Below are 16,159 nucleotides of genomic sequence, written 5' to 3'. Positions count from 1 at the left end.
TGATAAAAAGAAATAGTGCTTTCATGGACTTTCTAGTTGAACTCTTGAACCAAAAGCCAACCTAAGCAAAGGCGAGTCCTTCACAAGAAACAGATGGATTCTGATCTGAAACTTGCACCTGCCTCACACTAGTCTCAATCTCAAATTTTCTCATTCTTTATTTTTTCTAATAAAAATATGGATCGCCTACAATGCGACGTCCCACTCAGAAATACGAATAGTAAGCAAGATCTAACAGGTGGCTTTAACTCCTTGTATGCAAAGATCTAACCCCCTAATTTTCATAAACCACTAAGCAGTACGTACCATGGAAGAAAAATTACCAAAATATATCCGAAAATACTTCCCAACGCACCTTGGGTGTCATTTTGTTTAGGGTAAATCACCAAAATGGTTCCTGAGATTCCAAATCGATAAAAGTGGTCCATGAGATTGTCCACCATCCATCATTTTGGTCATTCCGTTAAAAACTCCATGAAGTGTCCCGGAGCTCTTGGCCAGAAGTTTGGACAATTTTCAAAGCTTCATAACTCAATCGTTTCTTAACCAAATTCGACCCATAATATATCAAAATGAAGATTGGAAAGTGTAGAATAAGATTATACCTATTTCGAAGCCCAATGGTTGCCGGAAAATAGCCTTAAAGTTGACTGGTCGTCAGATTGAAAACTCGCCGGAAACTGGATAAACTTTAAACGTTCATAACTTCTTCAATACTCAACGAAATCAAGTGATTCAAAAATGAAAATCATACTTCTCGACGAGTCGAAGAGAATGGTACCTTTTTCGATGGCTAACTCGTCGTGGTATCGCCGAAAAAGGGCTCAAAAGTGGCTAACTCGAGACCAAGACAGCCACTTTCAAGCTGTTTTCCGGCTAAACCACGGCGATTTAGCCCTACAAAAAAAACACCATTCTCTGTCTCATTGAGAAGTATGATTTTTGTTTTTGAATCACTTGATTTCGTTGAGTATTGAAAAAGTTATAAGCGTTTAAAGTTTACCCAATTTCCGACGAGTTTTCAAGTTTTCACTCAGACCAATCAACTTTGAGGTTATTTTCCGACAATCTACAGTAACCATTGGGCTTCGAAATAAATATAATCTTATTCTACACTTTTTATCTTCATTTTGATATATTATGGATCTAATTTGACTAAGAAATGATTGAGTTATGAAACTTTGAAAATTGCCCAAATTTCTGGCCAAGAGCTTCGAAACACTAAACGGAATTTTTAACAGAATAACCGAAATGATAGATGATGGACAATCTCATAGACCACTTTTATCGATTTAGAATCTCAGGGACCAAAGTAATGAGTTATGCAAATCTCATGAACCATTTTGACGATTTGCCCTTTTGTTTATTAGTAGGCGGAGGGGAGTCTTGCAAAACCAAAAATAAAGCCACAAAATGCATCTTCATCCCCACTCTCCAGCACCCAAAAAACTACATTCTACATTATTTGACACTGGAAATACATTTGAATTTGCAACCAAAAAAATCTCCTACAGCTTCAGGATAATTTAGTCCCAAAACATCAACTCCGCTTTAACAAGAGCAACATACAATGTTGGTGAGACTTAAATTGACCAAAGAAATTTTTTTATTTTTTTGTTTTTCTATATTTTTGTCAAGTGAAGCGAAAAAAATTCCCCTTCCTTCACTTCCCTTCCCTGTGGCTGGTCACTCTAATGACCGAGCTTACGCTTGCGATTTTGTTTAGCCATCCGTTCCCTCCTTTCTTCTTCTTCTATCAACCTAGCCTGCTCTTCGTCCTCCCTTCTTGCGATTAGCGCACTGCAACATCACAACAAATATATCATCTCAGAAAGGCTCATACACCATAATGTACGTTATCTATCAGATACAAGTGCAGTTAGAGTTAAGAAATCACATAATCATGATACTTTACTGATAATGAAACGCCATGCTTACCTTCGTCTCTCCTCCTTCATAATATCTTCAAAGTTCGCCTCCATATCACTATCGTCGTCGTCACTAGCGTATCTTTCTGGTTGACTACAAGAATTTTGGATTGATAATTAGAACAATATTATACAGTTCCTAACTTCGTTAACCACCAAAGTTTCAAACCAAGATGAAAATTCTTGAAATGGGCATCTCCCAATACGCTCAGCTCTAGTATGGCCAACACCAGGCAACTTTCAATCACTGATTTTACAAAATCATTCCATAAATTCCAATTTGTTAAGATCAGGCATGTCATCAAGTTAAAATACCTTCAGGCTTCAATTGTATATAAAAAAAAATGTATTCAACGTAGCAGAATGAAATATAAACAAACATATTTGGCGGGCATTTAACTTTTACGTTGTTAACCATGAATTGACCAAAAAGAGCTAAACTGCATCCAGTAGCCTAATGTCATTTCAGCAAAGCTGAATTTTGAAATCAACCTCAGGCTTTACAACCATTTATAAATTAAGAACAGAAGAATAAAAATTAATGAAAACGCGACTTACCGAAACATTTTTCTGATCTCACTTCTAAAATCCAGACCCGGTTCATCATCATCTGGGTGCCGTCTCATAGGCTTCTTTTTGGGAGGATGCTCTTGAGACATAGGACGTGACGAGATTTGCCTTTGCATTTGTGGCTTGTTTATGTGCTAAATTCCATGAAAAGTTAACAGATATTATGCACTTATAAAAAAAACTACAGAAGTAGGTCTCTGGAAAATTTGCCATTCAAGGGAAAGAAAATACGTAGCAGATGGTGGGATTCATACCTGAGGTCTTGACAATCCTGATGACTGTTTCAGTAACACTTTGGGCTTATTAGATTCTCGTACTTCTTTTTTTTGTTGCAACTGCTGCCTTGGAATAGATGACTGCAACTTTGAAAGAGGTGGTCTGGGCACACCAGACATGGGATTCTTTAGGCCTGGTGTAGAAGCTTTCCTCTCAGTGGTTGAAGCAGGCATCTTAGACGGTAATCTTTTTGTCTCTAGAGGCCGGCCAGGCCCATTTCCACCTATGCTACCAAGCTGTCTTCTCGAGTCCATTGATGTTGAATCGGGTCGTCTACTGGCAGAACTCAACTTATTGGGCCCCACTTTAGAATGCATCTGTCCATTCATAGATACCAGTTTCCTTTCATCACGACGGCCAGGTACAACTCTACCATCATTTGCTGAAGGTACATGTCTGCCATTATTTGCTGAAGGTATATGTCTACCATTATTTGCTGAAAGTACATGTCTGCCATTATTTGCCGAAGGTACATGTCTTCCATTATTTGAGGAAGGTACAGGTCTGGCATTATTTGATGAAGGTATATGTCTGCCATTATTTGATGAAGGTATATGTCTGCCATTATTTGTCGCCATTTGACTAGACCGCACCTCTTTAACATCAGCAAAAAACCCGTATAAGTTCCTCAATGAAAATAGAATGTTCAATGACCCATAAATAGAGAGCCAGATAAGAGGTATTAGATCACAACACACCAGAATTTGGAACAGAGACATTTTGAGGTGGTCGATCCTTTGTAGAGGCTGGGGGCTCTGCATCGTCAGAAAGTAAAAACGAGTAATCTCTTGTATCCTTGATCTTTTGTACTTTACTCTTAACCTGCACCTTCCAGAAATTCCATTAGCACATAATAAGGCAACTAGAAGACTAATTCAGAGGGAAAACACCAACAAAAACAATTTGCTCCAAGCACCTCATTAATGACTTTGGGTTTCTGATCATTTGATACATATTTCGATCCAGCAGAGGTTGATCCAGAGCTCTTCTTGTTCTGCAAAGGCAAGTGCCATCATCAAATTAATGCACTATAACTTATAGACATGTTTGTGTGTTAAAACAAAAAAGAAGAGTTGCAACAAAATATTTTTCTGCAACAAGATTTTAGGCATGTAAAAAATCTTATTAAGCATATGATTGTAAACATTAGCATGTTCATAAAATGAAGAGAGTTCCAAGAAAAAAAAAATTTTGTTACATAAAAAGGAATAGCCAATGCCGGGGTTAAAAACTAAACAAAATAAGCAGCAAGACACAAATCAGGCATGCCAAGTAAGTAAAGTTTCAAGATATAAACCTATATGGGTAAATCTAGAAATTCCCAGACCCTCACCAAGAATCGAGTGATCGGTAACCCTTTCATCAAATTTAAGATTAGAACCAATAAAGGAGGTGGAAAGCAAAAGCAACTCCAAAATGGTTCTAGCAACAATAAGATTGTAAATTACACCACATGGAAAGAAGAATCTCAAATAATATGCATGTCAAATCAATTTCTTTGAACAAACTAAAGTTCCCAAAAATTTCCACAAATAACAAGATACGACATAACACACAAATTACAGGGCCAAAACTATCCCATAATCATTTTGGGATCAAGACGGCATAAGTGGACTCATTATATGAGTAAAATGTGGACCAATTGTATATGACAGGTACAGAAAAAAGTCAATGTGAGCAAGTAAGGTTATGAATTTATGAGCTATATCAAAAAGAGGGAGTAATAATACATACATGATGGACAGAGTTGGTAGCACTGGATGTTAGGTGCTTGGTTTCTAACAACGATTTGCTTTCTTGAATCACTCTCTCAGCAATAACTGGTTGAGATGGGCCAAAGAAAGATCCAAAACTGCAGAATAAGTAGGGAAACAATTCAAAATCAATTTCAAGACTTCTATTTTACCAATTACCACTATATTGTCCACAGAAAAATTATGAAACAAATCATCTGTCTGATAACCTCATCACAAAAAACAGAAAACAAGGAACTGCAAATAAAGTTGCAAGGATGACACTCTTCAGAATGTATTCTCATTTCTCTATATTACTTTCAGACGGTGATATCCCTGGAAAAAAAAACATTAGCCTGTCCTAGAAATTGCAACTATAAAACCTATATCGTTAGAGTCTCTGGTAGAATGCAAGCAAATAAATACATTACAGAACTATTTTAGTTGCATCACTTACTGCTTCCCTACAACTTCAGATAACAAGGCCAGATATTGTTCATCAAATAATCATTGGTTACTTACAATAAGGAACCATTGAACCTAGTAGTAGAAACAAACAGAACCGCCTGCCTTGTATTACTAAGAAAGCATGGATTTTCCACGAAGGAAAAACAGCGGTCATATAGAAGGAAAAACGGTGGTTATATAGTAGTTACTCACTTGTCATAGGGGAGCTTCTTCTTTTTATTACTGGGGTTGGCCAAAGAAGAACCACTTTTCTTCTTTCGTAATTGTTCTTTCAAGCGTTGTCTCAACTCAAGGTATGCCAATGCTTCCTTGGTAGGCTTTGGATCTTCCTCTTCCTCTTCATACTCTTCACCATCCTCATCGTCCTCATAATCCTCATATTCGTCGCCTGACTGACCATAATCCTATCCCAAAAAATTGTCAAACTAATTTTCTCCAAAAAATAATAGAGTATCAATATCGAAAATTTACATATGATAAAAAACAAATAGACGAAGATCCGAAATTTGCTTACATCTCTATCATATCCCCGCATTTCCCTCTCGAATTGAACAATTACAAATGCAAAGTACCTGAAAAATTACAAAAGAAAACCCTAATTTTTATTATGCTGAACTGAAACAATTGTTCAAAATCGGCAATTTTCGTCAAATCAAACAATTATAACCAAAACCCATATAGGCTCTGTTTGATTCCATGGATTTGGCATTGCATTTGTGCCCTAATTTTGAAATTGGCCAACCCAATGCCGAATCTGCAGGCCTGATGCATAAATTTCATTCCGAAACTATGAAATTCCAATCCCAAATCTCCTTAAACTGCAAAATCAGAACGAAACTACTCACCTGAAATTCCTTTCAACCACAACGCCGATCGAAAATCTTGAGGCCTCTGAAATTGAGGATAATCTGTGCGGAGCCGCTAAAAGTGCGATTCCAATTCGTCTGCCTTCAAGCCCTAGGTATCGAAATCCAAGTTCGATTGAAGACAAATGGATACGATGCGATCAGAAATCTCGAAGAGAGAATCTGCAAGCCCTAATTTGTACAGCTTTGGGGTTCGACCAGTTACTCTGAAATGGAGAGTCCAATTTTCGGAATAAAACTAGCAATAGTGCCCGCAGCATAAAACCCAGAAAATTTAAATCACAATCTAAACTAATGTTTCCTCTCCTCCTCTCCGTGTTTGTAACCCCTTGCAGCATAAAACCCAGACAAACAAACCTTCACACAACCTCAACAACTCCTCTCATAAAAAACTACGAATCCATTTAAATCCAATAATTACCAATCCATGTCCGAATAGGAAAAAAAGCAGAAGCGCAAAAAAATTACAGCAACGTTGCAAATACCAGCAAATCAGAGATTTGCCAACTGAAGAACAAAAACGCAAAATTCTCCTTTAACAGGGAAAACCCAAGAGAGCACCACAATTGACAATAAAAGGAAACGATTAAGGTTTCATCAAAACAAAGGAAAAACCAAAAGAAAATGATTATAAAATATACCTTAGTTGGATCACGCTTGTTCCACAGCGGGCTGCGAAGACGCCACCCTTGAAAAGAGGTAAATCGGCCAAAAACCCAGCCACAACCCAGAAATCTCAAACGGAAAAAAGGGGAAACAGCAGGAATTCTTTACCTCAATTAGAGATGTCGAAACCCTCGGAACGCAAAAAATCCCAAATCTAAATAGACGCACAACGGCCCGGTAACCACAAAATCCCTTAAACCACGAAAATCAGCAACCCCGCGAAAGAAAGCACGGATATCACAGGGAAACAGAGGATTGGAAGAAAGAACGGCAAAACGAAAAGAGCAAAAGCCGAAATCAGGAAAAGCAACGAAGGTACAAAACCCTAACTCGTTAAGAAGACTCGAAGTCGAGAGAATAAGATGAGCGATGCGTGGAAAACAGGGACACAAACGGAAAGAAAACAGAGAAGCGAGGGCAGTTCCGTCCGGACACTGGTGATCTACAGTACCGGGGAATCTCACGTTTAGTATATATGAATTTAAATACATTCCATCAAGTAAATATGGTACGATAGGTGAGCTATTCTCATTACGCCACATCACATCAGTTTATAACCTAAGTATTGTACTTTCCCTTTGTCTCTCGCTTCTCCGGACAGTTTGGCAAAAATTTCAAAATTTCATTTTTGTCATTGTCCCTATTTCTTTTCTCTACGTTGTATTCAAGGTTTAAAAAGACATTAAGCGCTAGACGGGTAGCCAGTTGGAGCTTCAAATCTAGGCACAGAGCTTAGTGCTAAGCGAATTAGGTGAGTTCAAATAAATTTATTATATATCATTTATATAAGTGTTAATTTATACATAAAAATATATAATTATATTAAGATAACAAAAACTACAAAATAAAATGATATATAGGTTTAAAGTATTAGAACATAAAGAAAATGTGGAAGACAAGCTTAGAATATGTGTTCAGTATTCAATAAGTCTTTTACAATTTATTAAAAAAATTAAAATTAAAATAAAAGTTGTATATTTTTTGTCTAAGCTAGAATCGCGATTTAGACAGATTTGATAGGACAGACTCCTAAGACCATCTTCAACTCTGGCCTATAACTTATTTTTCCCCTTCTGTTCTCCCCACTCCCGAGACTCCTAAGACCATCTCCAACCCTGACCTATAACTTATTTTTCCCTTCTGTTCTCCCCCCCAACAAAAATCCAATCCAACCCAAGCTTAAAATTGGACCTAAAACCTAAAACAAAGCCAAATTTAGCACAAGATTTAGCCCAGGATTAGTGGGGCAGGCCCACCACATATGTATATTTTATTTAGTAAATTCGTTGAATCCAACGGTTAAAATCTAATTTGATGAAATTCAATGGTAAAAAAAAATTAACGGTCTAAATTTAAATCTAACAGCTAAAATAATAATTTTTATTATGCTGAACTAAAGCAACCATTCAACATTGGCAATTTTCGTCAAATCAAACAATTATAACCAAAACCCATATAGGCTATGTTCGACTCCATGTATTTGGCATTACATTTGTGCCCTAATTTTGAAATTGGCCAACCCAATGCCAAATCCGCAGTCCAAATGCATAAATTTCATTTCGAAACTATGAAATTCCAATCCCAAATCTCCTTAAATTGAAGATTAGAACAAAACTACTCACCTGAAATTCCTTTCAACCACAACGCCGATCGAAAATCTTGAGGCCTCTGAAATCGAGGATAATATGTGTGGAGCTGCTAAAAGTGCGATCCAATTGATCTGCCTTCAAGCCCTAGGTATCGAAAACCAAGTTCGATTGAAGACAAATGGATACGATGCGATCAGAAATCTCGAAAAGAGAATCTACAAGCCCTAATTTGTACAGCTTTGGGGTTCGACCGGTTACTTTGAAACGGAGAGTCCAATTTTCGGAATAAAACTAGCAATAGTGCCGGCGCGTTGCTGTGGGTGTTAAAACTATTGGATGTAAAAATGCATAAAAAAAACATGAGAATATGGTGTAAAATGATATGTAAGCCAGTTTTGTACTGAGAAGGTAGGCACACATCTTAATCAAAATGAAAAATGATGTCTAAGGATTAGATCTAGTGACACACCCCGATCTAAATCAATGCGTGATGGCCGTCACGTGAGGGTGACGTAGTGTTGACCCTAGAAACTACAAAGCCTACGTGGCGCGCAGGCCGAGTAATCTATAAGCTAACTACGTCCTTCGGTGATTGCGGGGCGTGCCAACTCGTCGGCCGAGCTCGGCCGATGAGTAAATTTGTTGATGTTGCGTTGGGCGCGCGGCTGACTTCTGCGTCTTGCGATTGCGGCCGAGAAAGGAACACGTCTCGGCCTCTTGGGCTCTCGAACCTGAAGACAAGGTTACTATTTTTACGAAGCTCAATATCAAATTCGGCTTTCAACGTGCCGAATGTAGTCACTTGTAACACCTCACTTCGCCGAGAAGGCTGATGAGATGACCTCGACCAACAAGGATTCAGAAATCCTTCTCGACCGAGACTTGGATAGATAATCAATCGTTATCGCCGCAGTGCTGTTGATGCCAACGGAAGATACTGCGAGACCGACTGATTCTACGGTGACAGAGCTATCTATGCCGACTTAAGATATCACCGGTTGCTTCCACAGTGCTGTTGATGCCAACGGAAGATGTGTCAGCAAAAAAGGAAAAAGAAAAATCACAAGTTGTGAGAATTTGCGCAGGGCAATTTTGTATTGATTTGCAGGGGCTTCAACTTGGTGCACTGAGTCTTGTATTTATAAGGTTGGATATCTGCTAGCTTTGGCCTGACGGATTTGTATTTCAATTGCACCCAAAGACTTCATGATGGAATATGTGAATCTGAACAACAATAAGGACTCTACATGCTAACCCTATTTTATTCCCACTTTGACTTATATTTATCCCATCAGAAACTTTCTTATCTCATCAGAGCCTAGCCTTATCCCATCCAAAGCCATCACTTCAAAGTCAGACTCCTAATGCAACTATAAACCTTTTTTCTTCCACCACGCATGTCCATATGCATGCAACTTCATTAATCCCATTTAATTATAATATTTAGCATCCTGCCAAAATATTTGATGACTATGATTCTTCCATATCTGTCAAGATATTTGAACTCCTTCGTCCATATCCATTTGTGTTCTTTCTTGACCAATTTGCTTTGACCATACAGGATAATAAAATAATATTCAACGGCCTTGATTACTCGGGCCGATTGTGTAAATTCGGGCCCAAACACGTAGCCATGTGCGCAGCGCGGAAGTGATAATGATATAAAAATGCGAGTGAAAATGGTATGAAGATTGGACGTACATATTGTACGGACGAGGAAGACTCGAGAGAGAGAGAGGATGAAGGTTGCACGTGACACACCCCGATCTTAGGATCAAGGCGTGCTGGCCGTCACTTGAGTGTGACGTAACCAAAAGTGCGATGCGGAAGCAAAGGATATGAGAAATATGAAGGAATTTAAAACAACTACTAGCAATAATATCCAACTAGCATGCTAGAGTGAGTTTAAGTGTGCAGTACATAATTTCAGAGCATAAAAACTAGGTGCAGTCAAGTAGGACTATAATTAAATTACAACACCCGTAGGTGAGTCCTACATGCAGGAAGTCTGTCAGAACGCCGAAGAAAACCTCGTGAGCCACCAACTGCTAACTAGAACCTAGAGGGGCGCAAAACAGAATTGAGTGGGTTAGTAAAACCAAAGTTTTCCAAAACATTTCATTTAAAACATTTCTAACCCCTCACTGTAAAACCTGTATACTTTCCCAGAAAATAACATAATAGTATATAAAACCTCATACGTCACAAATTACCAATCTATCACAAATCCAGGAATATGCCATGCCATAAATGTCAATAACAAAACATGGATGCATCAAAATAACAGGTGACATAATGAATCAACTGGAGACCCTGCAGTTGGTCCTGTACGGTTAATTCGATAGCTCAATATCCAACCCAGCCAGAGTCACCACGGTGACCTATTCGACACTACTCTGCACATAAGTCAGAACTACCTGAAGTAGTCTGTACGACAAGAATGGTGTAATGATATGCTCTAGTGCTTCTCTCATCAATCATCTGCGCGCATAATCTAAGGTCACCTACTAGTCGGAACCACCTCTAGTGATCTGTACGACTAGCATGTCGGAACCCTTTCATGGTCTGTACGACATGCACCTACTTGGATCCAAGGTGAGCGTGCGGTGCGGTGAACAATATAAGCACTAACACCAGGGGTGCAGGTTATGAGCTCTCAACACAATTCACATCATCAAGGATTCACATGAGTAACATAAAACTCACCTGATACTCACCTGTGCGTCCACAGCACCAATTCACACATATATATGCATCAATATCAAATTCATATAATTCATAATATGCATGCATGGCATTTGAAAACATACTTTCACATAAATTAAATTTTTGGGAAAATCAATAGTATATAGGTATATACTGAAAACAAAACTGCCCACTCACTGGTAAGTCGATGGGTCGTAACCCCCGTGACGTCCCTGGATGCGCTCGTCCTCGGGATAGGTGTCACCTATATGCGAAACAACTATAAAAACGTTAATTTAAGCACATAACCGACAATTCGAAATAACTTCTCATACAATGCTCAAATTGGGTATATGAATATACCACATCGACCTACTCGACGTCACGGACGTCGAGAAATTTTTAGAAAATTTTTCTGAAGCTACACGTGCCCCCACGCGCGTCTCCTACCTCGGCTCGCCAGATTAGTTTTTTCCGATGGCCGGAAAACTGGAGATTTTTCAATCTCCTTGTTCTCCGTCGTTTCTCAACCATTTTCTTCGTATTTTATATCAAAATGAAGCCCTAAGCATGTAGTTTCACATTATACTACTTTAAGGCTCTAAAAACCACAAAATCTCACCGGAGAAATTCCAAGAAAATTGGCCAAATTCGAACTCAGTGATCCCGACGTCCAAAACCTTCAAACGAAGCACTCCGAGCTTCCTTGGGACCTCACTAAGCTCACAACAAGCTTAGAATTCCCTGAAAATCGACATATTACGATTGCATGAATAGTGACATAAAATGGGGGTTCGGGTTTCACGTGATATCGAGGGTTCCAAGTTCTAAAAAGTGCACCAATGAACTCACAAGGTTGCAAGGATCCACAAACTTACCTTTTTGATGTCGATCCGTGAAAGTTGGAGGGTTTTGGTGCCTTGTCCGTACGAGTCGAGAGGGAGAGAGGAAGAACTGAGAAGGGAAGAGAGATAAAGGGCACGGGGAAAGGGACAGGGTGTCCCGTGTGTGTGTGGTCCCTCAAAACCATTCCACCCTTATTTTCCTAACCACATAAATTACAAACCAATTTTAATCCAACTTAAAATATTTTCCAAAAGCTTGAAATATATGAATTTAGTCCAAATAATATGTCACACACACACATACCTTAATACCCGTCAAGGGTAATTCCGTCATTTCACGTCCTCGATATAAAGAATCCCGGGACGGGCTGTGACAGCCCGTGTGTGTGTGTGTCTTGATTCGGATTGGGCACCCATATACAATCCTTAAGCTCTAATTAGGCCACCAATTATAGGCTAAAAATCATCCAAAACAACCCCAAATTTCAATTGGGTCCAAAGAAGTCGGAAATGAGATTATTGGTCCATTTCTTTAGTCCATTTATACATTCACAACCCAATGCTCAAGGGTAAAATTGACATTTTCACGCTATCGGGGATAAAATACTATAATTCAGGATGGGTCATCACATCTAGTATATTCCGAAACTATGAAATTCCAATCCCAAATTTTTAGAGTTGCAACAAAACGTGTTTGGCATTGAACTTAAAAATTATTTTTGAATATAAAAATTTGAAAACTTGTTTGGTTTAACTCTTGAAAACAATTTTTCTTTTCTTTTCCAATTATGTATTTGTTTTAAGATATACAAAACATATGAAATTAAACCTTAAACATATTATTTTTATATCCATGTGCTAATACAACACATATATGCTCGATAATCAAAATAAACTTCAAGTCTTAGATAATAAATATTACATTAAAACATTCAAGAAAACCAATAAACTTTGAGACTAATTGTTATTGACGTAATCAAGCCACATTGATCCGGCTATGTGGTCTCTAACATCATTCATAACATTGTTGTCATTCAAATGCATGTTTTCCCCTTCTTGATTCGCCCCCGAGCTTTCTTCATCTACCACATCAACGTCATTGCCTTTAAATTGTTGAAACAAAGCATCATTCCTTGATTGCATTCTAATGAAATTGTGCACGGCACAACATGCAACGAGAATGCGTCTTTGCTTCCTAATTGGATAATTTGGTATCAACTTTAGAATAGGAAAACGATTCTTAAGCACTTCAATGCTTCGTTCAACAACATTACGTAGTGATGAGTACCTAAAGTTGAACAATTCCATTGCTCCTCTTGGACGTTTACCTCTTCCTCTAAAATCACACAAGTGATAACGCACTTTGCGATATGGTGCAAGAAACCCACTCATGTTGGCATAACCGGAATCAACAACATAATATTTTCCTATTCCAAGAACAATGCATATAAGTATTTCACTTGAGCCAAATACAATAAGAAAAAAAATTAAAAGCAGTTTGATATGTTTCAATGACTTCGTACATTCTTTAGGCATTGGAAACCTATTCTATTCTCTTGTTATTGCATCCATCAACACTCTTGAGTCATTAGCTATTCCTTCCCATCCGGTGTAGACATATGTGAACATCATGTTAAATGAACATGCCAACATAATATACACTAACTTTTCTACCTCGGTATGAAATTTGTTTTGATGAAGGAGCCCATGCAGTGATATGTGTTCCATCAATAGCGCCAATGCAATTCTACCATTTTATAGTTCAAATCATAACATGTTAGTACACAAAATATAGTTTACTTCAACCTAAGTTCTTATTCTAGAGCTTTAAACATGTATCTTTCTAGGTTTTGTAGAAAAATAATAGTCATGATCTAACTAAATAATAAAATGTACTTTATAAATACATTACCTGAAACCATGAGTCGTACTTCGGATTCCCAAAATCTCAGAAGGTGTCACATCCATATTTGGAGGTTGAATTATACAAGTACCAAGTCGACATATTGCTTTGAGAACTCGGTTAAATTGTCTTAACACAGTCTCTTTAGAATGTTGAAAAGTTTCAGCAATTACCCTGTTGCTGATTGTATAACTGATAGTAAACAAAAACATGCATACGGCCTCCTCCACACAAACTGATCTATCATTTTGTAGAAAGTTCAATTCTCTCAATGTCGAGCATAAATTCTTGAACGTGTTTTTATCCATCCTTACAATATCAAATAACCTATGTGGATGTCCATTCAATAAGTCCATCACATATTGGCGGCCTGAAAAATGTGAAGTCATGCATGACTTTTTATTTAAACGTGAGAAATGGTCATATAGTCTTGTAACTAAAAGCAACTCTCCAAGTGAATCATCCAAATCAGAGGATGAATCACTTTCTGAACTTGAACCATTATTGTCCACTTCATTTGAATCCATTCTATATAGACATACAAATAATTATATTATACAACTATCAAGTAATTAATAGCTAAACAAAGTGACAAGACAATACTATAGGATAATAACATAACATTAATCATATTACCAAAACTAGTAATTTCCATACTCATTTAATTATAGTTCATCATAAAGCAAAATATCTTAATACCAAACGCAAAAGCATATCCATAGTCATCTTACTAACCATTATATAATACAATAAATACCTTAATATAAGTTGCCCAAACTTCGTCTGATGCTTGAATAGTGTTTGCAACAGGTTCCCAACCCATCCCAGTATGATTAACAAGCTTGGGAAACTCACGGTGAATCTTCCGCAACCGATTATATTTTTGCTTCGATTTTTCACGAGTGTATCTCTTACCATATTTGTCAAACAACTTCATGCCAATAGCATCCCACTGATTTTTTTCTAAAGTGTTGGTTTGCAAGCCTTTTTTTGTCTTTTCCTACAACATACTAATAAAGTAGTTTTCAATAGGTTTTGGCCAATTAGCTTTATCATCAAGGTCATTTTCAAAGTCCTTGTTTGACATCCCTCAGACACGTGCTAGAACAATGTAAACAGAAACATCGAAATTAATAGAAAGCTAAAAGCTACATTTACTTAAGACCAAAAGACTGATATTCACTTTCACACATTTCCTACTTAAAAAGTTCTCTAGCATTTTCTGCAGTACAGATTATTAATGTTAAAACTCAAGCAATTACTAAAGATAATAGACTAATATCCAATCTATCTGCATAAATATTAAGTTCACTAAATTTGATGTTACTAGGTCAAAGAAACATCATCCTATTTCTATACCAATACATCAAGTTTCTCAATACATTTACTTCAGGTGATGGGGATCAACTACCGAAGGTTATGGACGCTCTATCAGAAATTTAGGGGGCAATTAGGTAACCACTACAACTATAATATTATAATATATACATATAAGAAATTCTTTTTCTTTGTAGTTTTGTTGCATATGTAAACTTGGTGTTCTAAAAACTGAAAATAATATAGTACATTGCAATAATATGAATGGTGAGGGTAACGATAAAAGGTCAAACCAACACCAGCATTTCCAATGAACAAAATGCAGAGGTATACAATGTTGACCATAGCAGCAAGCACGTAACAACATACTGAAAGCTTACAACTTTGCAGATGGTCATTGTGACTAACAATAACAGTGATCATAACAAAAAAGACCTTTTAACCAATGTGGATACAAATTTCTTCCTCCTTGATCTTGGACAAAATTACACTTACAAAACAATTAACACCTTAGGGTCAAGGCCAAGAGCCTCACGTGCCCACGATGAATTGGGAGGGGGGCTTTGGCCGAAGAACCTCCGATGCCAAAGTTAGAATTTAGAGAGAAAAATGTTTAGAGAGTTTTTGGAATTTTGCAAGAGTGTGAACCTAGGTTTTTATAGAAAAGTGGGTAATATTTATAGGGCATGGCCGATCCTCTTTGGAGAAAGAGTGGCCGGCCCTTTATATATATTTTGGGTGTTATTTGGTGATTTAATTAGCAATTAATATATTAATTAGGAATAAATATATTAATTGGCTAATTAACATAATAAAAGGAATGTTTTTTGGGAGGTTATGTAATGATAGCTTAATTGTTTAGCTAAAAGAGAGGGGAAAAAGGTAAAAATATTTGGAATGAGATATGTTTTGGGAATTACCTTGTAAAAGGGATTTGATGAGATGAATTTTGAATTGTTACCTTTTTTTGGGCATTTTTGACTTGATTGAAGGATGATTGCCCGCTGCTCGCGCGTAGGAATCTCGTTGTACCTCAAGGGTATTTTTGTCCTCTCTTGTCTAGGAATTCACGTGTTGCCTTGTGATTATTTTTGGCTCCACAAATGCCCCTACACCTGTTCGGCTACTCGCAGAAAAGGGCAACAGGTGTAGAGATTTTCTTGCCTTAGGAAACTTTGAATTGTTTCCTATTTTGATGATTATTCTCTCTTTTAATAGGAAATTAGATCCTTCTAGGAAAAGGAAATAATTTTTTCTCAAAGCTTATTTAAGTCCATCTTAAATGGAAATCAACTTTGGAGAGCAATTTATTT

The 16,159-nt window shown here is 37.3% G+C and overlaps 1 protein-coding gene and 1 long non-coding RNA gene across 7 annotated transcripts; both read right to left on the bottom strand.

The window, feature by feature from the left end:
* Positions 1-1,525: 1,525 nt before the first annotated feature.
* On the bottom strand, positions 1,526-6,951 carry LOC103446210 (uncharacterized). Of its 6 annotated transcripts, none has more exons than XM_008385307.4 (12): positions 6,483-6,839; positions 5,821-6,047; positions 5,643-5,737; positions 5,490-5,547; positions 5,168-5,379; positions 4,509-4,626; positions 3,691-3,768; positions 3,473-3,596; positions 2,753-3,369; positions 2,487-2,632; positions 1,939-2,022; positions 1,526-1,800 (listed from the first exon to the last, which is right to left on the bottom strand). In XM_008385307.4, the coding sequence occupies exons 3-12, from the start codon at positions 5,687-5,689 to the stop codon at positions 1,692-1,694; spliced, it is 1,593 nt and encodes a 530-aa protein (XP_008383529.1). In that variant the 5' UTR covers positions 5,690-5,737; positions 5,821-6,047; positions 6,483-6,839; the 3' UTR covers positions 1,526-1,691. The 6 variants fall into 6 exon arrangements, with proteins under 6 accessions (XP_008383529.1, XP_070671214.1, XP_028951434.1 ...); XM_070815113.1 differs by having other exon boundaries at positions 5,821-5,932; XM_029095601.2 differs by lacking the exon at positions 5,643-5,737 and having other exon boundaries at positions 6,483-6,951.
* Positions 6,952-9,996: 3,045 nt separating this feature from the next.
* On the bottom strand, positions 9,997-11,065 carry LOC139192783 (uncharacterized). Its single transcript, XR_011577118.1, has 2 exons — positions 10,980-11,065; positions 9,997-10,155 (listed from the first exon to the last, which is right to left on the bottom strand). It is a non-coding gene; the product is annotated as an uncharacterized lncRNA (long non-coding RNA).
* Between the last annotated feature and the right edge of the window lie 5,094 nt (positions 11,066-16,159).

The sequence above is a fragment of the Malus domestica genome, chromosome 16 (genome assembly GCF_042453785.1).
Source record: "Malus domestica chromosome 16, GDT2T_hap1".
NCBI classification, from domain to species: Eukaryota; Viridiplantae; Streptophyta; class Magnoliopsida; order Rosales; family Rosaceae; genus Malus; species Malus domestica.
Note: the sequence above shows the minus strand (reverse complement) of the source record. Positions and strands in the feature narration are given on the sequence as shown.